Genomic DNA, 24,719 nt, shown 5'->3' on the forward strand with positions numbered 1-24,719 from the left:
GGGTATCCTCCGGGTGCTCCGGTTTCCTCCCACAGTCCAAAGATGTGCGGGTTAGGTGGATTGGCCATGCTAAATTGCCCGTAGTGTCCTAATAAAAGTAAGGTTAAGGGGGGGGTTGTTGGGTTACGGGTATAGGGTGGATACGTGGGTTTGAGTAGGGTGATCATGGCTCGGCACAACATTGAGGGCCGAAGGGCCTGTTCTGTGCTGTACTGTTCTATGTTCTATGTTATAACTGTTGGGGAGGGAGTTCCTCGATTTTGACCAATGGAAAATGAAGAAATGACAATTTTGTTCTGAGTCAGAACCATGAGGAGGATAATTCAGAACCTCAAAAGGACACAGAGAGGTTAGTAGAATGGGCTGACAGGTGGCAGATAAAATTTAATGCAGAGAAGTGTGAAGTTATTCATTTTGGTAGTAAGAATGCTGCCGATATAAAATAAACGGCACAATTCCAAAGGGGTGCAGGAGCTGATGGCAGGGCAGGTGAGCGTGCACTTAATAAAACTTCCTGAGCTTTATCAACAGTGGCATAGTGTAAAAAGCAAGGAAATTATAGTAAACTTGTATAAAACACTGGTTTTGACTTCAACCAAAGTACTGCATCCAGTACTAGGCATCACACTTCAGGAAGGATGCAAAGGCATTAGCAGCAATGATTCATGAGAATGTTCACAGGGATGAAGAACGTTGTTATGTAGACGGACTGGAGAAGAGAAAGTTGCGAGGTGATTTGATAAAGATATTCAAAATCATGTGTGGTCTGGGCAGAGTAAATAGGGCAGCAGGGTAGCATGGCGGTTAGCATAAATGCTTCACAGCTCCAGGGTCCCAGGTTCGATTCCCGGCTGGGTCACTGTCTGTATGGAGTCTGCACGTCCTCCCCCTGTGTGCGTGGGTTTCCTCCGGGTGCTCCGGTTTCCTCCCACAGTCCAAAGATGTGCGGGTTAGGTGGATTGGCCATGCTAAATTGCCCGTAGTGTCCTAATAAAAGTAAGGTTAAGGGGGGGGTTGTTGGGTTATGGGTATAGGGTGGATACGTGGGTTTGAGTAGGGTGATCATGGCTCGGCACAACATTGAGGGCCGAAGGGCCTGTTCTGTGCTGTACTGTTCTATGTAGGGAGAAACTGTTCCCGCTGGTGGAAGGATTGAGGACCAGAGGACGCAGATTTGAATCAAAAGAAGCAATGGCGCCATGAGGAAGAACATCTTCACACAGAGAGTGGCTTCGACCTGGAATGCATTGCCCGAGAGTGTGGTGGAGGCAGGGTCAATTGAGGCCTTCCAAAGGGAATTGGGTCATTATCTGAAAAGGAAAGATTGGCAGGACTACGGTGTAAAAGGCAGGGGAGTGGCACTGGATGAATTGCTTCTTCAGCGGTCCAACACAGCTACGATGGGCCAAATGGCCTCCTTCTGTGGTGTAATCGTTTTACGATTCTATGAAAACAAGACACTCCTTGATTAAATCCCTCATCTGCCCCGACTTACTTGAACTCAGCTGTACGCACAACATGTCTTAAACACCTGGACCCTGGCAGCGGGTAAATTGGCCACACTGACAGCAATTGAGGGCAGGTTTAGCACAGGGCTAAAGAGCTGGCTTTTAAAGCAGACCGAGGCAGGCCAGCAGCACGGTTCAATTCCCGTACCAGCCTCCCTGAACAGGCGCCAGAATGTGGCGATTAGGGGCTTTTCACAGTAACTTCTTTTGAAGCCTACTTGTGACAATAAGCGACGTTCATTTCATTTTCATTCAGGCACAGTTGTGGCACCAAACACAGGCAAATAATTTCTCAGTACACATAAAAAAGAATAGTAATTTGGAAGTGGTAATAAAGAGTTAGTGGAACCCACAGAGCTACAGGTATCACCTACTGCCTTCAGGAAAGCGCTGGTGGGGCAGGTGGGGGGAGGGGCAGGCTAGTGAATAAAAGTTTGAACAGATGGTTAAACAAATATTAAGTGGTTTACAAATGAATTCAGGCTAGTAAATGCCTGTCAGCTTCCACAGCAACATAAATTTAGAACTGCCCATTCGGCAACACAATAGGTCAGGCTGCCCCCTTTCTATTTCTCTTATGTGTGTTCCAATACCAGTTCACATTCACAGAATGCAACATTCTTGGGGTTTAAAATCGCAAATTCCATCTTTGATCTGACCCCTGGAAGAAATTAACTTTTTTTCAAAAATCAGAAGAGAGTCGTAAAAGATATGTTTAATTAGACTGAAATACGCCGCTGTTTTCTTTCTGGCGCAAGATTGGAGTTTGGAAATTAGAAGGTTACCTTGACATGAGATTGAAAAGAAAATCAATTTGCCTCTGGTGTCGAGAAAGATCAATCATCCTGGCAAAAGACCAGGTTGACCACTCGTGTTCTTGGCAAATCCCAGAGCCTTAATTCAAATACCTCCTATATCCATATATGCTATATGGGGACCTATCAGACATTACACAGTCCTTTCTCCCAAGGTATTCAGGTCTCGAAATAACGAGTGAGAGGTCTTACGGGATGGAATGGTTCCAGAAGACACAAATTGGCTTGGATCGCTCTTCAGTTTCAAAAAGCCTGTACTGCACCCTGACTGGCTTTTCCAATTGGTGTTGCAGCAACTCATCGTTGTCATGGACAGCAACACTTACAATGGGACTGTTAATGACAGGTCGCTTAGGAACCCTGAGAGAGATAGAGAGTAATAAATAAATCAGATACTTACAATTCAGAAACTTAATGAAAACATTTGTTGTATTTCTACTTTTGCTACTGTGCTTTTACTAATTGATGATTTGAAGTCTGGACAGATATGCTACACATTTCTGTTTTTTCCCCCCATTGGAGTTTACCTCAGACTTCTTTTGTCAGGATCATACTGTTCTGGTAAAAGCTCTCCCAGTGTCCAATAGATAATTATACTTGCGAAGGCGTCCTGCTCGTTTGAATCAGACTGTCTTCGTTTTCTGTTCAGACCTGTGCTTTCGTCTTCCGATGAGGAGGCCGGGGCTTTGGGGTTTTCTGGCAAAGAAACTGGACAAAACAAGTTTACATTTCTTTAATACCGCTGCTACTAATCCAAAACTCCAGTTAGGAAGTACTGGTTGAAGCATATGACCTGAACTCTGGACTGGTGGATTTGACAATTTGCTTTGTTACTTGTTGGCAAATGTTAATGTTGGCACTCAATCAAACAGATTGTGTTGAAGATAATGCTTCTTTTTTTGTGGGTCAGAAAGTGGGGGTGTACTCCATTTAACATCAGATAGGAGCATGTCGTATTTTGTGAGCAAGCTGCATTAATCTAGGTCCATCTCATTTCAGTTTGCTGTCACTGTTTGATGAGAACAGTTGCTTTATAATTCCCCTTTTAAACCTCAGTTCTCCCACTCAGCTACAATGGCTTTACACCAGTGTTGTCCAAATACATGGAAGAGCAGGTGTGGCTAATTGCATTATTAATTAGTAAAATGAGTATTGGACATCATTGTTTGGCATATAGGGCTGGAGTTTACCAAAGTTGATAAAAGTCCCAATATTGACCAGAATGCACACTGGCAACACGCACAGCCGGCCGCTGGGACTCCCTCCAACATATCATGGGCAGCAACTCATGAATAAGCTGCCATCAGGGTTGCTGTCTTGTTTAGAAACCGCTGCCCTCCCCTATGAATTACTGGCCCAATCGGAGGCTGCAGAAAATTATAAAAAGCATAAAAATGCTGCTGATGGAGAGGAAATCTGTCCTAGAAAATCGCCGAGGTCGCAAAGGCTGCCAGTCATACCCATGGCCCCTTCTTTGATTAAAAATGCAAACCCACCCCAATCCCCACAGCGCCCCCAATCCCTGTGTGCCGCTGAGAGGCCTTCTTCATTCAACTGGTGAGCTGCCCATGCTGGGGGAGGTCAATCCACAAAATGCTGATGGCCTGGACAAATGGCCTTCAACAGGGACCGTCGCAATCAAATTGGCTTCCCATCTCCTTATGGCCGGGGTGGGGTGTATCCACTCCTTTGTTTGTCATTCCCTGATGGTAGGACAGTTAGGAAGCCGATCGGCCATGGCTCCCAGTGATTTTACTGTCCTCCCCTTGTCCCTCCCTCAATCAGGCCAGTAAAATTCCCCCCATGATTTCAATGCTCATATCAACACACGGTATGTATATGTACTTTCACAGTTTTGTCCTTTTGTTGGCAAATTGTAAAGCAAATAGACTGCATAAGTGGTTTAGATCATCGTGTGTACTTCACTTCCTTATTGATTATCTGTTAAAATAGTGTAGACCCCAGATGAAAACGCAAGCTCACGGATGGCACAGTGACGCAGTGGTTAACGCTGCTGCCTCATCGCACTGATGACCCGGGTTCGATCCCGGCCTGGGTCACTGTCCGTGTAGAGTTTGCACATTCTCCCTGTGTTCGTGTGGGTCTCACCCCTACAATCTAAAGATGTGCAGTGTAGGTGGATTGGCCACGCTAAATTGCCCCATAATTGGAAAAAAAAAATTGGTACTTTAAATTTTTAAAAAACACAACATAAGCTCATGGAAACCATGGAAACACCAGAAATATTGTGTTGAGAGAGCAGCCATCATCATGGTTAGCTGGACCAATCAGAACAACTGATACAGGCCGACCAATAAAGAGCAATGGCAAGGAGAAATGGCAAGTGGCATCCCACCAAATATTGGATGGATCTGAAATGTCATGTTGTGCAAGTCAGCATGAAATGAAATGAAATAAAAATCGCTTATTGTCACAAGTAGGCTTCAAATGAAGTTACTGTGAAAAGCCCCTAGTCACCACATTCCGGTGCCTGTTTGGGGAGGCTGGTACGGGAATTGAACCATGGTGCTGGCCTGCCTTGGTCTGCTTTCAAAGCCAGCGATTTAACCCTGTGCTAAACCAGCCCCTTCTGATGCAGTCAAAGTACTGCTTGGAACTACTGGTCAAAAGCTAAGAAGCTGCACTCAGACGTGCCTGTCTGATTAGTTCATGGTGGAATCCCAAATTGTGGTGAGCAAGAAAGACTGTAAAGTTTCACAGGTCTCAGCTATGTTCCAGTTGTTTGCATCCTCACCCCGAGTCAGCAGATTTTGGGAGCAGTTCCCCTCCAGGACTTCAGCATAAAATCAAAACCGCCGCTATAGTACTGCAATGGGGAAGTGCCTCATTGCAGACATGCAATCTTTTGAATGAGATTTTAATGAGGCCCCATCTGTTCTCTCTGGTGGACATATTTCAACGTGCAGCAGAGAAGTTAACCCTGGTGTCCTGGACAATATTTATTCCTCAATCAACATCACTAAAACAGAGCATCTGGTCATTATTACATTGCTGTTCTTGGGAGTTTCATGTTGACAAATTAGCAGCCTCATTTCATACATTACATCAGAGACTACACTTCAAAACGTTGTTTAAAAGTATTTTGTTGTCATGGAAGGCATTACAAAAATGCAAGCCTTTCTGATGCACTATCAATTGCGAGACGAGAGTAGAGAGTCGAGGCTTTATTAAGCAGATGTGTTGCCTCCTGCAGCTGCTGCCGAAATGGCCACAGCTCGGTGAGCACACACATTTATACTCCGCTTACAGGGCGGAGCCAGCAGGCAGGGATCTTTACAGGAGCCTTACCGTATTACCACTCATATACGTATTATACAAACAGTGGTGACTACCACACTTTCTTTCATCATTCTTCCAATGAAATGTTTGTCAAGTGAATATGTACATGTTGTATATTTACCTAGTCATGTGTGGTGGCTTTTTTTTTGACAAAATCAAATTGTGCCTGAACAATGTTGTCATTGTTACACCGATGGCTGGGAAACAATGGGCTGGAATCTCTGATTTGGTATGGGAACAGTGGCATTTTACGACAGATAAAATGGCGTAAAATGGCCACCAATCCTCCGTTTGGCTGGGGGCTAGCATCAAGGCAGCACAGAGCATCCGGCTCTAGCTGCCGATACGACCTGGAGAATCTGCGGGTCCGTGACCGCACACGCGCACAGCAGCGGCCGCATCTTGCAACATAGCGGCGTATGCTTGCGGACCCGGCCCGCAAAATAGTACCCCTCCTTTGGCCGACTCGCTCGCCCTGGACCACCCCCATCAGTGTTCCCAGCTCCTGGCAAAGGTCCCCTGCCCGCGGATTGGTCCTCCCCCGACTGTGGCGGTGCTGGACTGAGCCCAGAGCCGCCACACCGAATTCCCGACGGGTGAGACTACATGCGACCGACGCCGACGGCAAAAGACTTTAGATGGGGCGGAGCATCGTGAAAGCGGCGCCACCCCCGATTCGGTTGTGAATGGGGATTCTCCGGCCAATTGCCGAATGCGATTTCGGTGTCACCGACTGGAGAATCCCGGCCAACATCTTTAGACGGCATTAGCCCGGAGTGACAATCAGCAATGGATGTCCACTCTGTAGACACTTACCTTCGCTTGAAATCCAAAGCCCCCGTCTCATCCGACCTTCCTGACTCAGGCTATTTGAGACAAAACAGCAAAGCTGGGTGGCACGGTGGCGCAGTGGTTAGCACTGCTGCCTCATGGTGCCGAAGCTCCGGGTTCGATCCCGACCCCCGGTCACTGTCCCTGAGTTTGCACATTCTCCCCGTGTCTGCGTGGGTCTCACCCCCACAAACCCAAAGATGTGCAGGGTAGGTAGATTGGCTATGCTAAACTGCCCCTTAATTGGAAAAACAAAAGAATTGGGCACTTTAAATGTATTTTAAAAGCAGTGAAGCTGCTCTGGAGTTTCAACAGTGAAGTGTAAAAGAAGTGGAGCAAAGAAGAACACGCACCCTTTTTACAGCACTAGCGGCCATAAAGCAAGTGGGTTTAAAGGGACCATTGAAAGTGAGAAGGTTAGTTTGAAAGGGATGTGGGTGTGGAGTTCAGGCATTTAGACATCGGCAGGGGGTAATGGAGAGGAGTGCCAGGTCATGGGGGTGTTTTTGGTCAGAGGCCGGCCAAGGAAGGGGGGTTAGCAGTTTGGTTCCAGACATGGGGGAGCCTGGTCAGGTCAGGCTGGATGTGGGGTGGTGGCGGACGTTTGGTCAGATGGGGGGGCAGTGCTCGCTCGGGTCCAGATATGGGGTGGCACTGCCGGGGTGCCAGGCTTGCAATCCTAAGGTGGCAGCGTGAGTGCCAGAGTAACACTCTGCCCAGAGCCTGACCGCCCAGGGGTTTCTGATAGCCTGCGAGGGGAAACCCTCCCCCAGATCCTGTTGTGTCTCATCCGCGTTTGTGTGTACCGGTATAAAATGGTGCTGCGGCGAGGTCTCCCAGTCATGGGCTTTCGATCCCAGGCCTTGGGAGAATCTGACGGCAACATATTTAAGTAAGCCTAACTGCTGACTTAATGTGTAAATCTGGATCCCGCCTCGTGAGGTCGAGATTCAGATTGCGATATCTCGCGAGACCTCATTAGATCTCGTGAGCTGTCCCAAACATCGCAAATCTCGCAAGAGGTCTCTCGCGAGATTTGACATCCTCCTTGTGTCCTAAGCCAGGCCTGATGAGGCCATTCGATCATTCATTATAATGCAAATAACTATCGGCCTGCAAATATTAATTTTGTGGTGCACAATACAATGTCATTAGGGGATAAATTCAAAGGTGTGGAAACAGAGGGCGGGATTCTTTAGTCCGCTAGCCATGTGTTTCTCGACCTCACGCCGTTTGCTGGTGGAGGGATTCTATTTTCCTGCCACTTGTCAATGGGATTTCCCATTACAACCACCTCATGCTGCCGCGAAACTCATTTGCACTGCCGGCAGGAAAATTGAATGACAAAGACCAGAGAATTCTGGACAGAGTTTCCAATGGTGAACAGTGGTGGAGTATGAGAACCCGCAGAACACTCACTCCCATCAAATTTATCAAAAGACAGACAGGTCAATGTTTTTCTGGATAAAATCATTTATCATTATACAGCACTTTTGGTGTCCTCCTCAGGGTATCTAAAGCACTCTGTAGCCTATTAATTACTTTTGAGATATAATCACTGTCATTATCTGGACCATAAGACATCGGAGCAGAAGGCAGCCCGTCAAGTCTGCTGCAACATTCAATAAGGTCATGACCGATCTGATGTTGGAAAAATTATTTAGCGGTTTGTTTAAAACACAGTAAATCATTTTATTGGTGGAACTAATAACATTACCAGCTGATTTAGTCACCCTTCGCTGCGTGCAGCAGGAACAAATAGATGGCAGAGGAGGGAATAAGGGTTATTGTACCGTGTTTCACAAATTATTACACTTTCAATTATTCTACTTCTTAAAAGGAAGTGTTCTTACCTTTAATTTCTGCAGGTGTGAAGATGGATTCTGGAAGGATTGCGATTGTCTCCAAGTCTTCAGGTTTCTCTCCCCGGATAATGTCATACCGTGGAAGTTTCACGCCCGAGAAGTTAATTTTATGAAGACGGTCTACTGAAATAACTGGAAATATAAACGACTTCAGTTAGTCTTTGATGAGCGGATACTATCTGTCCTGAATGTAAAAGCCAGCCACAAAGAGCTGGGCCTCCCATCAGCACTATCGTTGAGTCAGCCACCCAATAATTGAGACCTAACCTACTATCTTTATATTACGCCGTACTTCCATACTGTGTTCCAAGAGCAGAAACACATCAAGATTTCTCTACAACTGCCATTTATGCAGCTGTTCAGTGAACCTCCATCGACATATTGGTGAGCAGGGCAAGGGGTCAACTCAAAACCAAACTCCTTCATTTCGATGAAGTAGCAGAAGGTGGATTTATATTGCAATTTAGTCGTGATTTCAATTCTCGCAGACAAGCAGTCACAAGAGGTAATTTCTTAGTTCTGCGTTTGCAGGCAATGCAATCAGAGAACGAGGGTTATGATGTTGCAATGCTATCGTGACAAACAGTTTCGGAGTGTGATGCCCCTGCAGAATAAAATCTAAATTGCAATGTGATTGACCCTTAAATGACTGAAACAATGTCGCCTGGGTGTGACATTGATTTAAATCTTACTTGTGTTAATTGTAGCCATTGAGGTTAAGTATATATAGTAAAAGGCATTGATTGGATGGTTACTTGAGCACATATGAAGGGACATGAGGCAGATTCTTCGGTCCCCCAGCCACGTGTTTCTCAGTGGCGTGCTGTTCGCTGGCATCGAGATTCTTTCTTCCCACCGCCTGTCAATGGGATTTCCCAGAGGAAGGTAGGTCCCCCCTAGATTGTGATGACCCGCCGATCGATAGCCCCCCATTGCAGGCCTGGTCACCGCTGAGGCCCCTCCCCGGAGTCAGACTCCCCCCCGGCCCCCACCAGGACCATCACCGCGGCCACGGGTCCCAGCTTCCACCGGGTGGCACTAGATGTAAATCACGCCGACAGGAGTGCAGCCGGTGACAGCAGAGAATTGCCTCGGGGGCCTATTCCAATGGCCCCCAACTGGTGCCACTCGACCGCGCGTCGCGTGACTGGCGGGTCCGCGGAGAATCGCAGAACCGCCGTCGTGCCAGATTTCCGGCGTGAACAGCTATTCCCCACCCCCATGCCGGGCATGATTCCGGCGCAGAGGGTCAGAGAATCCCGCCCCAGCACTGAGCGGCACTCACCCGAGATCTCCGAGGCAAGGGGGTTAGATTCATGCCTCGCGTAGATCATGGGAATGCATATTAAAGTGAGACTATCTGTCTCACTCTAATGTGCAGATTTGCAAAATAGTGATCCCGCCCAAAATGGGCAGGATTCAGATCGTGACGTCTCACAAGATCGCATTAGATCTCGGGAGGCGTGGCAAGATAGGTAGATGCCGGAAGTGGGATCTCTCGGCATCTACCACCACGCCATGCTGTCTTTTGGGCGCAATGCTGACGGTAGATCGCACTCTGTATAAAAGTGGTTCACTACTCAAACTTACCTGAAGAGAAAGCCTTAAATTTAACCTCGAACAAACTTTTGTATTCACGAGCTGTGATATATCACAAGAAACAAGAATTGTATGATATACCACTACACTGAGGAGTCCTTATTAGGGAAGCTGTGCTATTGTTGTAACCAACAATAAAGCTGATGAAAAGGTGCATAGTCAATCTGACAAAGTTTGGAAACCGCTCAGAAGAATAAAAAAAATTATCGTTAATATATTCTGGAAGAAGCGACATATTATAGACTCAAGCCTGTCCATGTTCCAGTTTCTGTACTGCTCACCGATATTGGGTGTGACGATGGTGAAGGGGCTGAGGTAGGTTTTTCGCATGTTTTGTGCCAGAGCATTTGCATAATCCTCATAGTGTCTTAGCAAGTGTGCAGTCCCTCCATCTGTTTGCTGGATCATGTCCCAGTGCTTTTTGTTACTTACATCAAGAAGAGCACTTCCAACTTTAATAAGGTTCTGAAAATGTAACAAAACAAGTAGTTGATTAATAAGTTCATTAAGTTCGAATAAGTAAGGGGTCTTTTCAGTCCACCCAAAATGCAGGTCCGATTAACATTATTGTGGGCTGCACCCATCTACTGAATCAGCTGATGGGTGTTAGTCATAATTTCTTTACAGATCATGAATCAAAATTCAGCACATGGTGGTTCCCTCGCAATGCTGAAATGCTTCCTCCATTTACCAAACTGAAGTGATTCAAATCTCCTTTTAAGATCCTAGTTGGTATAGTTGAGTTTGTGATGCGGCAGAGTAGTTACAATGCTGCGGAGTAGTGAAACACTGACACATCGAAGAGTCCTCTTTGGTCTTGCTGTCAAAAGGTGCCCCTGTCTCAACGGAATAGGAAATTAAAGAAAACAAGAGGATGAATCGTTGCAGACCATTCCGTTGCTTTCCGCTGCCCAGCCACACAACAGCATAGGAAAAGGCGTGGATATATGGTGCCTCTCTTTCTCAAAGAATGATATGAAGCAGGGGAGTAACAAACTAAACTGGTGACAGGTCAACATTGTAAAAACATCAGGAAGAATCATGCAAAGATTGGTCTTTTTGGTAGGACAGTGTCTGCAAAAACCTCTCGATTTACTGAATTTCCAGTTTGATCACTTGATTTTGTTTGCTTCATCGCTTTACTTTAAAATATTTGTTTTAATTTGGAGGACCCAATTCTTTTTTGTTTCCAATTAAAGGGCAATTTAGCGTTAATATCCCCACCTGTCACGTGGGAGACTAAGGTTCAATTCCCTGACAGGGAGCTTAGGAGCTGTCCCGAAGATCGACTGGAATCCTTTCCCCTCCCCCTACGTTGGTACTGAGGGGAGGGTACCCTGTTTCTCCAACACAAAATTAGTGTTTGTACCGTTTGGCCTTGTTTCTATTTTTTACTGTTTTAATAAAAAGATATAGCCAATTCACCTACCCTGCATGTCTTTTTGGGTTGTGGGGGTGAGACCCACGCAGACATGGGGAGAATGTGCAAACGCCACATGAACAGTGACCCGGAACTGGGATCGAACCCGGGTCCTCGGCGCCGTGAAGCCTCAGTGCTAACCACTGCATCATTGTGCTGCCCACTTTATTTTTAAATATTGTACTTACAATACAGCAATACTTCCAAAACAGAGTAAACGAGATTTCAGCTTTAAAACCACCTTGAAATTATATAAGCACTTTTCAAAGCTAATGCAAATGAGTGACTCCAAATTTTAAGTATGAAATTATTACTAAATGTACATCTGACGAACAAAAAATATTACTTGTGTTAGTTTCTATGATATGCATGAACAGAAATAGATAAATCTATGATAATTGACAATTGGAAGTCTAAAATAAAGACCGGAAGTACGCACTGTTAATCTCAATAACTGAGACTTCAAGATGGTCATGCCCAAGAATTGGTGACTGAGGTTAAAGCAATGCCTCATTTTGTTTTGGTTTCAAATGGCTTATGCAAAATGCTTACTACATTTACTGTGTAATAGATGCCAAGGGGCTGGAGAACTTCAATCAAAAATGGTTTTGTTGGGTCAGAATCTTGCGCATGTCAGTCAGACGCACACTGGAGGGTGGGACTGGAAACGGATGCAATATCTGCTCCGACCCGCGATTACAGCCCAGCACCAATTTCATGCTGGCTGGCCAATTAATGGCAGCCAGTGTGAAACCCACACTGAAAAAGGTTCGGCGCAGCCGGGGTGGGTGGGAAGAGGGTGGATGGTTTGAAAAGGGAGGGTGCGGGCTGGCGTTTCTATTGGTCTCCCTCAAGGTGGGCAGCTGCTGGGGTGTTGTCTCAGGGAGCTGTAGGCCTTTACAAATTAAAAGTGATTAAAATAATGCAGCAAACTGTGTCTGTGGAGTCCAACATCTGACAGAAGTATCCAGTGCCCCAAATTTTTTTTAAAAATTAAATCACGTCCCGTCACTTCTCGGCCTTTAGGCTAAGATCAAGCATGAGATCAAGCCCAAGATGTGGCGCAATGCCTTTTCTTGTCAGCTTGAATCATCTATGTCTCTCTTGCGGAGACCCTGAATTGGCTTCAATTTTGAATTTGAATTGGTTTTTGGAGCAAGCAATGAGATGGATTAAGGGTTTGCTCTGTCCACTCTGTGCATTGGCTTTGTAACTTTAAGGATTGGATAAAAAAGAAATTGCATCCCAGACATTTCAAACCGCCCTGGATTGAGGTTAAAGGAAAAATGTAAAGTTGCCTGGCTGATTAACCCGCCTGCCAACTGTAAGAGTGGACGTACCACGTCAAATTAATTTTATTTGACTCCTTAACGGAGTTAATCACCACTTAACTATTGGTGGGAGCACCTCAGACTCCTGAGCACACCCGCCAAGCGAAATATCACACTAGTGCGCAATGATGTCAAGATGCGCTCCTGATGACTTCTCTTGTGATTTCACGCATTGTTGGGCTGTGCATGCGCCCACTCCAACCATGTACAATCCTGGCCGATAGAGAAGACGGCCATTGAATAATGGATCCCATCCATTGAAATATCTCCCTTGAAACACTCACCAAAAGTGTCCAAGTGTCTGCAGCAGTACCCAGGTGCTCCAAAGTTATGACGCTTGCCCCTAATTTAGATAGAAATTGGGGCCTTAACAACTTGCATCACTACCATATTCTTTATGGCTCTGAACCTGGGAGATGCACTATGAGGACTCCGAGAACACCAAACACTGAGTAGGCCTCAACACTTGATGACGAGAAGTGACAGCACAAGACGTGGTACAATGACCTGTGAACTGCATTAGGAATCTCTAAGTATCCTATACTTCTTTACCTCTGTGAACTGTACATCCTGGGTTGCAGCCAAGTCAAATCCCCGCTGTGTATTCTCAAATTCTAAGATTTTTGCAGTCACATGGTACGCTATCTTTACATCGCTGCCAAAATATTCATCTGTGTGCTGAGTGGCGTTCCGCAACATTAGAGCAATTTTCTTGGATTTTCCCATATCCAGCAAAGTTTCATTTCGTTGCAATTTATCAGCCTGCGCAAAAGACATATCCTGAGAAAATGACAAAACCTCTCAACATTCATGAAATTGCACATGTTTAAGTTACTGAAATTCAGGGACAAGCTTTGTTGTTGGTGAAAAGGAAGGTCCAAAATGAAATCTTTCCAGAGTCATTATTTTTTTTAAAATTTAGTGTGCCCAATTATTTTTTTTTCCAATTAAGGTGCAATTTAGCGTGGCCAATCCACCTAACCTGAACATCTTTGGATTGTGGGGGTGAGGCCCAAGCAGGCACGGGGAGAATGTGCAAACTCCACAAGGGCAGTGACCCAGGGCCGGGATTCAAACCCGGGTCCTCAGCGCCATAGGCAGCAGTGCTAGCCACTGTGCCACATATCGCCCAATTCAGAGTCATTATTTGATGAGATTGTCACTCTGGCTTTAACTATGACAATCAGAAGAAAGAAAGAGGAAGGTGAAAGGAAATGAGAAGCATTCAATAGTTGTAGTCGAGTGCAAAATGTTGAATTGTCCTTTCATCGTCCAGAAACTAAATTAAGCTTCACAACGAAAAAGAGATATATTAAAGCATATTACTTCTGGGAAATTAATATTGAATATAAGTATTCAATTTATTCTGAATATAAAGTTTCTAATCTGATCACCATAATATCTCATGATTTCACTTTCCTCAGTGATAAGCATTAATTATGGATGGTCGCACATTAAGATTGAGTCAACCGTGTTAATTAATTGTGTAACATAATCAGATCACCAGTTACAATTTTAAAATTGCTCTTATTTTTAAACCTCACAGAAGACAAATGATTACCTGGCAAATTATAACTACAGACACATTATAACCTAGCATTTAAAGGAGTGTCGGAGCATGGAACGAGGCAACTATGTAAAGTTAAGGCTTTTCCAATAAATGCAACTATAATTTCAGAAGTTTCTCTGTAGCTTTATAAGAAGGTGAAGATTGTGCTTCAAGAAAGGAGCCTATTACAAAAGTGCAATCATGAAAAAGAGTTATGTCCATTGGAAGGAACTGCAAAAACTCAGCATTTTGCTCATTTCAACCCTTTAAATCTATTTTCCTACTGAAACTTACAAAGGTTTTCAGCTCTGCAAAGGTATTGGTGGTGCAGTTAAAGAGATCAGGAGGTAGCCAGCCCCTGTGTTCATCACAGTGTCGGATTCCTGTTCCTGTACAAAGAAAATACAGCATCTCAGAGTTTGCCAAGTGCGGTGTTTAGCACAGAGATAGGTGGAGGACAGGTACCATCAAAATCATTGTGTGTAATAGCTAAATCACCTAACCCGAATGGAAGACTTAAATCACTGACATTTTACCCACTGGATAGAGTCAGATAAAAGGTGCTGAGCTTTACAACTCTTCCCCAACTTAACTGGATATAATTTCCATTTTTATTCCCCAAGTTGGATGATTCTAGATATTTCTGCATCCATTTCAGTAAAATACTCTGATATGGGAGGGGGAGGGGGTAGTGTCTTTCAGATATGGGATGGAGTCTGATGTGTGGGAGTTTGATGAGGTTGTCTCTGATATGGGAGTCTGATGCGGGGGCACCAATGGAAGTTTAGCGCGCGGGGGGGTGGGGGGGGTGGATGACCCTTATGTGTGCATGTTGTGGGGAGGGCAATTCCCATGGTTGTAGGGTGAGTTACTTCTCAAGGGGGAAGGATTTGCATTGTGAGAATGAGGGGAGCCTGCCATCGGACCTTGGTACCAAGCCTCCCACTTTAAAAGTGGGAGTCGGAACGAAATCACAGGAGCTCCCCAACATAAATAGATTTGCGTGGCAAGCTTTAAGTTCCTGGAGGTCACCATCACCAACAGTCTTTCCTGGTCCACTTACGTTGATATAACAGTAAAGAAAGCCCAACAAAGTCTCTACTTCCTACGGAAGCTAAAGAAATTTGGCATATCAGCATCGACTCTCACAAACTTCTACAGATGTGCCATAGAGATCATCCTATCCAGCTGCCTCATGGCAACTGCTCACCCCAAGATTGCAAGAAACTGTAGAGTGTGGTGAACTCAGCCTAATGCATCACACAAGCTTGCCACCCCCACATTGATTCTGCATGCACCCCCCCCCCCCCCCCGCTGCCTTAGGAAGGAAGGCAGCATTATCAGAGACCCCTCCCACCCAGGCATTGCCTTCTTCCAGACCCTTCCATCAGGCAGAAGGTACAGAAGTCTGAAGACCCGCACATCCAGACATAGGAACAGCTTCTTCCCGTAGACTCCTTAACGCCTCTCCCTCGGACTGATCTGTTCCCTGTAAGAATATTATTCACGACGCCCTATGCTGCTCTTGCTTATATGTATTTGCTTTCTTTGGCCCCTTGTTCTGCACTGTAACCAATCACTGTCGATGTACCATTTGTCAATGCATTCTGTCGATTTTTTTTTTGTCTACTATGTACATACTGTGTACGTTCTCTTGGCCGCAGAAAAATACTTTTCACTGTACTTCAGTACATGTGACAATAAATCAAATCAAATCAAGGCAGAGGGAATCGTTCTTAGGCAATGCTCACAGTGCCAAGCCAGACCAGGAATGATTCTACTCCGGCAGGAGAACATAGGGCGTGTTTCCCCGTCCCGCCGCACCAGATTTCTGGTGTGGCATGCCAACGGGATTCTCCAATTTGCCGACTGGTCAATGGGGTTTCCCATTGTGGGGGAGCCCCACACCGTTGAGAAACCCCCCCCCCCAGGCTGCCGGCAAAACGGAGAGTCCCGAAGATGGAGAATTCAGCCCATGGTCTCCCAAACGGAGAAACGTGCCCATCGTTTCTCTGTTAACATATGCTTATTTTATGGTGAATTTTGTTTCAATTGTTGCAATAAAAGTTTTAAAAGGAGAAGGTTTGTCCATCAGTTCTGTTTGGGTTGTTTGAGGATTCCTTTCTTTACAAGGTATTGGTTTCTACATGGATAAGGGTTTCTCCTGCACCGCTGACTTTCACTGCCATCCTGACAAAAACCCTTGTTTGCACATACAAACAGGGCTTCCTGTCCAAGTTACAACAATGCACCGGGAGAAGAAATTCATTTTTAATGTCCCACCCCCAATGAGATAGGTTATAGATTGTCCCCTCAGTTTCATGGCTGGTATCTTTCTTTCTTCATTTATTTAACAGCCAGCTAAAGGAAACACAAAGGAGAGCCTAGAAGCTCAGCGTTTCTCAACCGTTTAAATGAAAGCCATTCCTCACCTCTGGTGTCATTCAGCAACAACTTTATAACATGTCTCAGCAACGGAGCCAGATTAAATTGTTCCAGGTGACTAACAAGGAAATATTTTGAAGACTTATGAAAGTGTAATAATAACAATACCCATTGATCCTTTGGGACAAGGCACTGCAGCAGGGAGTCCAAACTTGGTTCTAGGCCACCAGATCTCTGCCTCCATGGCTCGTGGGCAACTGTCATAAATCACTGAAGGGAAAATAAACAGATGTAAACTGCAGGATAGTGTTAAAGCTGTACAAAAACTAAAAATAAATTACCAGTCAATTACATCAATTAGTTATTCCTATAAGCACAGCTGGATATAGGCTGATATTAACCCACATCAGCGTTTTTGCATACTAGTCACACTTATTCAATGCAACATTGAAATACACCAAATTGCATGACGTGGGGGCAATTAGGCAATAGGTACCCACTGAAAACACCAGAAAAAGTTGTGGGGCCCCTCCATTCAGTCCAAATGAATTTTTAATGGGCGTGATATTTCCTACCACCTCTCTGGCATTGAAAATAAATTTTATAAGTGTGGAGTTGCATTCCTTCATCTTTTAATTATTAGAGGAGATTTTAAGAAAATAAAACAAATTAAAGATTTTTCTTTGTCTTTTAAAAAAATATCTTTCCCTTTTAACCCATTCTTTCTCTTTATTTCACTTCTGTACATTATTTGGCATTGAATTAAATATTCTAACCTACACTTCCTGTTTTGGACTCTGTGGTGTACATTATAAAATTGTCAAAGTGATTGGTTAGGCGGTACACAGTTGCTTGTCCCACACACAGCATCACGGATCTCTGAAATAGCTCTAAAATCACCACAAGTTTTAGTTTGAAGCCCCACAGAAAGTCTATGGGAAATAATATCACCATCTGTTTGATGATGGTGGCAGTACAATTGAGACCAGCACCTCATCGGATCCAATTCATTAAACAGTAAAATTAATATAATTTCACAAAGCTAGTAGTAAGTACTGTGGTCCTGTTATAAAGTATCATATCACAAAGACAAGCCGGCAAAGCAAAGGCTAGTCCTTGTCAGAATTATATACAACTCAAATGTGGGATATCTTTCACATTTTGTAATATACGGTCACAATTCATTATGTCAAGGGAAATATCAAAATGCGCACTGTGCAGTACTCTGTAGCTATATTTTCACCAGCACTGAATACTAAGATTAATGGTTGCCCAATTCAAACATTGTTTCTGAATATCATTTTATTTTATTTTTTCAATTGCACTTAAATCTGTACTAGGCCAAAATCTAATTCTACATAAACTCACCTTCACAGCCATTGGTGAAGACTTCTGCAAAAGGATTGTCACAGCGATCGCACTGCCGTCCAATCACTCCAGGTTTACATTGGCACCGTCCTGTCTCCATATCGCACGAGCGAGCAAGCGAACCAATTGAGTAACAGTCACACGGGTAACAGGCATTGTTGCCTGGTGGCCAGTAATGGTTTTCCTAAATATAATTATGAATGATCACTTTATAACTGTGTAGCCAACACTAAAAGTTGAAGCACAGATTTACTTCCTGTATTTCCCCTTTCCTTTATTTTCTCTCTTGGTATTTTGAAGGCAGACCGCCCACTGTGGCCGGTAACCAGTTTCTAAGCTTCCATTAATATCACTCCTGATTTGGTCTCTGCGAGACAAACAAAGGTGTTCCATGATGCGTTGCTGTGTGAGCCTTCTTGTATTCGGAAAGATTTTGACAGGAAGGTGGGAAAGTATGGGTGTCAAGCTATATTCTACCACTTAGTGGAACTGTGGATAATTCAGCGGGTACCTTTCAGCTATCAAGGCCCCAGGCTCTAAATTTCCTTCCGAAATCACTCAACCTCTTTTTTCTCCTTTAAAATGCTCCTTGAAACCTACTTCCTTGACCAAGCTTAGGTTACCAATCCTAACAATCTGATGCGGTCTGATGTTAGATTTTGTTGATAACATTGTGAAATGCCTTGAAATATCTTACTATGCGAAATATATATACAAATATATTTTTTATATATGTCTATACTTATTGCCTTCATTTCACTCGCTAGACAATGGAGTGGGAATCAAGTTTTTGCAACGATTGAGAGATAGGTAATTACCATTCACGGGGCATACTCTCAAAGTAAAAAAAATTTCTTCAGTGATTTATCAAAGCTCTACTCAATTAATGTTATTGGTGACGTGCATTTAACTACATTTCCTGAGGATCAAATAGGTGGTCCAACATGGCGATAAAAATTAAAGAAGCGACTGGAACAGTTTACCATAAGCATTAAAAAATATCCAATGTTCTTCGACATGGGGGCATAATGGTTAGCACTGCTGCCTCACAGTGCCAGGGACCCGGGTTCAATTCTGGCCTCGGGTGACTGTGTGTGCGGAGTTTGCACGTTCCCCACGTGTCTGCGTGGGTTTCCTCCGGGTGCTCCGGTTTCCTTCTACAGTCCAAAGTTGTGCAGGTTAGGTAGATTGGCCATGTTAAAATTGCCCATTAGTGTCCAAAGATGTGTAGGTTAGGTTTGGTTATGGGGCTAGGGCGTGGGAGTGGACCTGGATGGTGGTCCTGGATAGGGTGGGGTAGTGGACCTTGATGGTGTGCTCTTTCAGAGGATGATGCAGACTCAATGGGCCAAATGGTTTTCTTCTGCACTGAAGGGATCCTATGATTCTATCATCCCTCTCATTTTTTTAAATGATTTTTTTTTCTACAAGTGGTTGACAAACACCTGTTGAGAGGTCTCCTAAACTTTGTTGGTCTTATTTGGTCTGTTGCAATACGTCTCCAGTCTTGGACTGATTTTTGGACTGATCCTGACACCTCGACTATCCATTCCAAGAAGGTTCAGTGACTTGTAACACTGGGCACTGCACTGTCACAGCCAAACAATAAATTTAGAATAAATTTCAGGTGTTAAACTTCAAACATCATTATTCCCAAACTGTGCCGAAAGGAATCGGGAAGGGAGGTTCTCATGGGAGTGGTGGGGAAAGAGTCCTGTGGGGGTGTGAGTTTCCATAGGAATGTAACACTTCACAGGCATTGCTGTGCAAACGTTACTTGGAAACCTCTGTGGGTGAGGGGCGGGGGATTTCCCAACACACATTTGGGGTAAACCCCGGTTACCATGCCATGGACCATAATGAACAAATAGTTTTGATCCTTCGTTTCAAAACACCTTTACTAAAATTCTACTGTACAAACTATACTGATATGCAGGTTTGTGATGACCAGTAATGCAATCCCAAAATTTCCACGGTCAGAGGAATCCGCTCCAAGAGAATAAAAAACAGTTCCAACTTCACTCTTTTATCTTCAGAATATCTGAATCTCAAGTGCCAACTCTGGCTTTTTACTTTGAGTGAGATGGTTATGGTTTCAAACCCCGCACTTGGACCTTATGTTGTGCATTGTGTAATGAATGTGTGAAATTGTCATATATATTATTTTTTATTTCAGTTGTAGTGATGTTTTAATATCCTGGGTTAAGGAATATATCTATTGCAATAATATTATTAAAGGATCAAGGTTAAGGTACCCAGGCTGCGTCCCTACTAAAGCTGTAATTAAAGTATCATAGAAGAGTTAGGTAATCATTCATTCCAATCACCTACTTGGTTACAGATAAAGTGCGAATGAAACATTGTTTATATTGTGGATGGTTCCTTGGGGTAAAGATAATTTGAGGGACTGCATTTTGTCCTAGCTAGGCAGGTCATGTGACATCTTAGTGGGATCTAGATGATATAATTAACAGGAAGAGCCAGGTCTGTCTGTAGTTTTGCAGTTTGCCAGAATATTTCAAGTTGAACAGCAGTTTGCCATAAGAGTTGACTCTGACGAGTGGCATGGTGGTGCAGTGGTTAACACTGCTGCCTCATGGTGTTGAGGACCCAGGCTCTATCCCAGTCCTGGGTCACTGTCTGTGTGGAGTTTGCATATTCTCCCCATATCTGCGTGGGGCTCACCCCCACAACCCAAAGATGCGTAGGGAGGTGGATTGCCACTTAATTGGAAACATTTTTTAAGAAAGATTTGAGTCTAACAAAACAGAAATGTACTGGATCTGGCCTTTAAAGGGCCTCTCTCTAAAAGTATCTACATAGAAGACCCCAAGTAAACCTGTTGTGTTAATTTTACTTACATGTGACATTTGGACTGTTTTGGGTGGCTTAATTGGATTTGCAGCAGGTGTATATGGTTAAGTTCAAGCTTTTCCTTTTATTCTAGAACTGTTTAACTGATAATTGTGAAGCTATTTTCTCTGATGTTAATGTGGTTAACTCTGTGTTTGAATTAAAGTTTATTTGAACATATTGGTCAGAGTCATCAGTCCTGGGGTGAAGTATCCTTTCCTCACAGTTTTACAAATTGTAAAATTATTTGGGGTGTTCACCTAGCATTCTAACAAAGGTTGGGGTCTGCTCGGGCACCCTATTAATTGCTGAGACGATGCTGTATTGTTGGAGGTGGTGGCCTTTATATATGAAAATAAGGGCCTACGGGTCTGTTTGGCCCCCCCACCTCTGATGCAAAATTGCTTGCTGTGGGTATCAGACCAGCTGGATTCACAAAAACATGGGGTCTGATTTTCCCCGCCCTCCCATGGCGTGTTTCGCGGCAGTGGATGTGGCCCACCATTGGCTGGAAGCAGGATCTTCTGATCCCACCGCCTTCAATGTCGTTTCCCGTTCTATGCATCCCATCGCCAGTGGGAAACCCACGGTGGGGATCGGAGTCAGCGCGACAAGAAGATCCCGCAAGCGGGAACGGCTGGAAAATTCCGGCCACAGTCGACATGTGGCCATTTCTTTCGCTTTTCCTTTCTCCGAATGTCATCATTAGATTTGCATACTGTGGATCAAACACATCACTACCACGATTCTTATACCTCCAGATCTAGTGAATTGACAAGCCCAGTACAGTATCTATCCCAAAAAAGAAGACAGTTTCAGATGTACAGCTCAATATTGGGTAAACATTTGGTCTGGGAACCAATAGGAAATTGAAAGTTTACTATAAATTTTAAAAGTTTGAGTCCTACCCAATATATTATTCTTCTCACTGAAGGTAAATATTATTGAACACAAACCCTGTGCTATAAGTAATGAGGAAAATTTAGTTTGCAGCAAATGGTTGAGTGAAATGAAATCACGAATGTTGGACTGTCAGACTTTAACATCTTAGACCTCATTCTTCACCTTGCACCTGCATTCTCCTGAGGTCTTGTTACAGTCAGCATCAAATCCGTTGCTTGTATCACAGTTACAGGGCCCACAGATAGGATTCCCCCACCATCCTTTGGGACAAGGCTGATCAATCCTACATGTGGAAGATACAAATCAGTGAATAGTCAAATGTTCAGACTGTTATCAGATGACAGTGAAAAAACAATACCAGTATCTCACATTAGTAAATAATCCCATTAGTGAGTGTGGGGAAAAATTATATTTTCTTTGTAACTACCAGAGTAGCTCAGGTGTATACCACACAGCAGAAAGTTAAATAGATTTGCATCCATGAATCAACTCCCTGAGATTCGGGATTAATCAAGATGAAATGCTGTGGCTAGGTGATCTGGATGGACCGAAGGTCTTCGCCTGCCTGAAACTGTTACTTTGTTTGTCATATTAAGCTGTGTCTTCAATTTCCACTGAATGACTCCCTCACATACGAGCCAGGTAGAGACCAAAATTGATAAACAACCAGAAAGAGTTGATCTGCTCCCTTTCTTGAGTCACTGAATGGTAGGATGTGGATATTTGGCAGCATGACATAGAAGGTCTTAAAATTACAAAAATGGGGATCAAACACAAAATGAAATAATTTGGGGTGGCGTATCAATGATCTTGGGCTGGCGGGATGCTCCGTTTTGCCGCAGCCCGGGTGTTTCCCAACGGCGTGGGGCAGCCCCAAAATGGGAAACCCCATTGACCGGCCGGCGTAACGGAGCATCCCACTGACCGGCGGGGTGAAACAGAAATGTGGCGCGGCAGTTATTTCCACGTTACTAAGCAGGCCATTGGAAAATACTTTGGGACTTTTTCAACTTTTTCCTGCAACTTCCGATGACATTGTAGACTTGAGAAGCATTCTAATACCATTGTGACAGTTTATCATGAGTCCACCCACCAGTTTAAAAGGTTTGTAGGAATTCGTAAATTCGAAATGTTGGTTGGTATAATTCCCCAATAAACATCCGTTTTAAACAAACACCTTAAGAGTTCAGCTTTGAGAATCACTTAGCTCAGATTCTACTTACTTGGTCTCACAGTACTGTCCAAAATAATTCACTGAGCAATCACAAGTGTAGCCATGTGAAGAACTGGGCTTGCGGGTGCACACGGACAGATGTTCACAAGGGTTTAGCGAGCATACATCCTTACATTCCTCACCATAGTAACCTAGGAACAATTGAAGATTTCCCGTGACTACTTTGTTTACTTAAAAAACTGTAGAATTACAAAGAATATGTATATTTTTTATTTTATTCCTTTCTTAAAGTTACAAAGCCAATGTGCAGAGTGGACAGGGAAAGCCCTTAATACCTCTCCTTACTCACTCCAAAAAATTCAAATTTACACTGAATTCAATTAAGAGTCCCCACAAGAGGGACATACTCCATCCAAGCTGACAAGAGGAGGCATTGCATCTGTTCTTGGGCTTGATTTTGGCCCAAAAACTGAGACTATACTTCACATGAACTGGTCGTTCAACCAGTTCATGCCAGCATTTATATTTAACTTGTGCCTCTCCCATGCTTCTTCTTTGATATCAGTATAACATTCTATTCCCTGCTCCCTTTTAAGCTTATCTAGCCTTCCCTTAAATGCATCTATATTATTCATTTCAATTCCTCCTTATGGTAGCATGTCCTACATTCTCACCACTCGTTGGATAATTCCCTGTTGATTTCATGATGACTTACTTATATTCACAACCCTGAGATTTGCTCGTCCCCAAAAGAGAAAATGCACTTTCTGGCTTGGAGGCAAGAAGGGCATTTACTTTGATGGGATGGTGAGGTTTTGGAATCCTGCCACCCACCAGCAGTAAGTTTGGGGCTGGAAGGCCCATGGTTGACTTTCCAACCCCACCGCCAATGAAAACTCTTAAGTGGCTAATTAATGACCACTTAAGGGTTTCATCCCACCACCAGTGGTATTAAGTCAGCTGTGGGTGGGCCCGTCGCCTTGCAGTGTGCACGACAGGTAAATCTGTGCTAGCAACATGTCACCTCTTGATTGAACAACTGGACACTGGGAAAGTGGGGGTGGGGACTTCTCTCTGCCCCTGCTTCCAACCCCCCTGCCCCCCCCCCCCCCCCCGTTCTCATGACCCCTACCCTGCGAAAGTGCCCCCAGCACATTACTTAGCAGTGGCCTGGATCACTCTACTATCCTGGGACTCTGGTGCCTGCCCTTTCAGTAGCTGCCTGAGCCTCTCTAGTGGTGCCTCTGGCTGGCCGGCAGCTCCCAGTTTGTGAGGCTTCCATCCATGAGGTCTTGGTCTTGCCATTGCCATTGGCGTGTGTTTTGGGAGGTCTTCCTGAAAAGATGCAGCTGGCAAGTGAGACCCTGACTCCTTAACAAGATTCCGTCCTCAGTTTCTACTCTATCCATGCCTTTCGTCATTTTAAATTAGGTTACACCCCTCAACCTTTTGCTTCCATGAAAAGAGAGATCCAAGCCAATTCATCCTATTCTGGCAGGTATAACCTTTTAATTCTAGTATTATTTCCATAGATTCTAATGCACAATAACAAAGAAGCAAGATTTAAATATGAAGAGGTGGCTGAGTGCTAGTCTATGACACTATTGCTTGACTGATAGTAAAAATAAAGGAATGGATAGTCAGACAGTGAACCTAAATGATTTCAGTTGACATGCATTTCAATCCAGGTACTAGGGATGGTCATACAACTCATGGTGCAGATGTTTATCTTTAGATCTACATCCAATGTTGAACAGCAAGGGACTGGATACTCAAGATAACGCATTTTATACATCAGAAATTTCATAGGAATGCAAA

At 44.2% G+C, this 24,719-nt stretch overlaps 1 protein-coding gene across 4 annotated transcripts in view; it reads right to left on the reverse strand.

Moving 5' to 3' along the window:
• Window positions 1-24,719, reverse strand: part of celsr2 (cadherin, EGF LAG seven-pass G-type receptor 2) — a 363,231-nt gene that overhangs the window by 34,654 nt on the left and 303,858 nt on the right. For all 4 annotated transcript variants that reach the window (XM_038819553.1, XM_038819551.1, XM_038819549.1 and 1 more), the window contains exons 13-22: window positions 22,951-23,092; window positions 21,890-22,010; window positions 17,972-18,155; window positions 16,772-16,873; window positions 14,513-14,607; window positions 13,222-13,431; window positions 10,200-10,383; window positions 8,308-8,451; window positions 2,851-3,031; window positions 2,516-2,683 (exon numbers count right to left, since the gene is read on the reverse strand). In XM_038819553.1, the coding sequence (XP_038675481.1) occupies window positions 2,516-2,683; window positions 2,851-3,031; window positions 8,308-8,451; window positions 10,200-10,383; window positions 13,222-13,431; window positions 14,513-14,607; window positions 16,772-16,873; window positions 17,972-18,155; window positions 21,890-22,010; window positions 22,951-23,092 (1,531 nt within the window). The remainder of the gene's footprint in view (window positions 1-2,515; window positions 2,684-2,850; window positions 3,032-8,307; window positions 8,452-10,199; window positions 10,384-13,221; window positions 13,432-14,512; window positions 14,608-16,771; window positions 16,874-17,971; window positions 18,156-21,889; window positions 22,011-22,950; window positions 23,093-24,719) is intronic.

This window comes from Scyliorhinus canicula, chromosome 15, assembly GCF_902713615.1.
Source record: "Scyliorhinus canicula chromosome 15, sScyCan1.1, whole genome shotgun sequence".
Taxonomy (NCBI): Eukaryota; Metazoa; Chordata; class Chondrichthyes; order Carcharhiniformes; family Scyliorhinidae; genus Scyliorhinus; species Scyliorhinus canicula.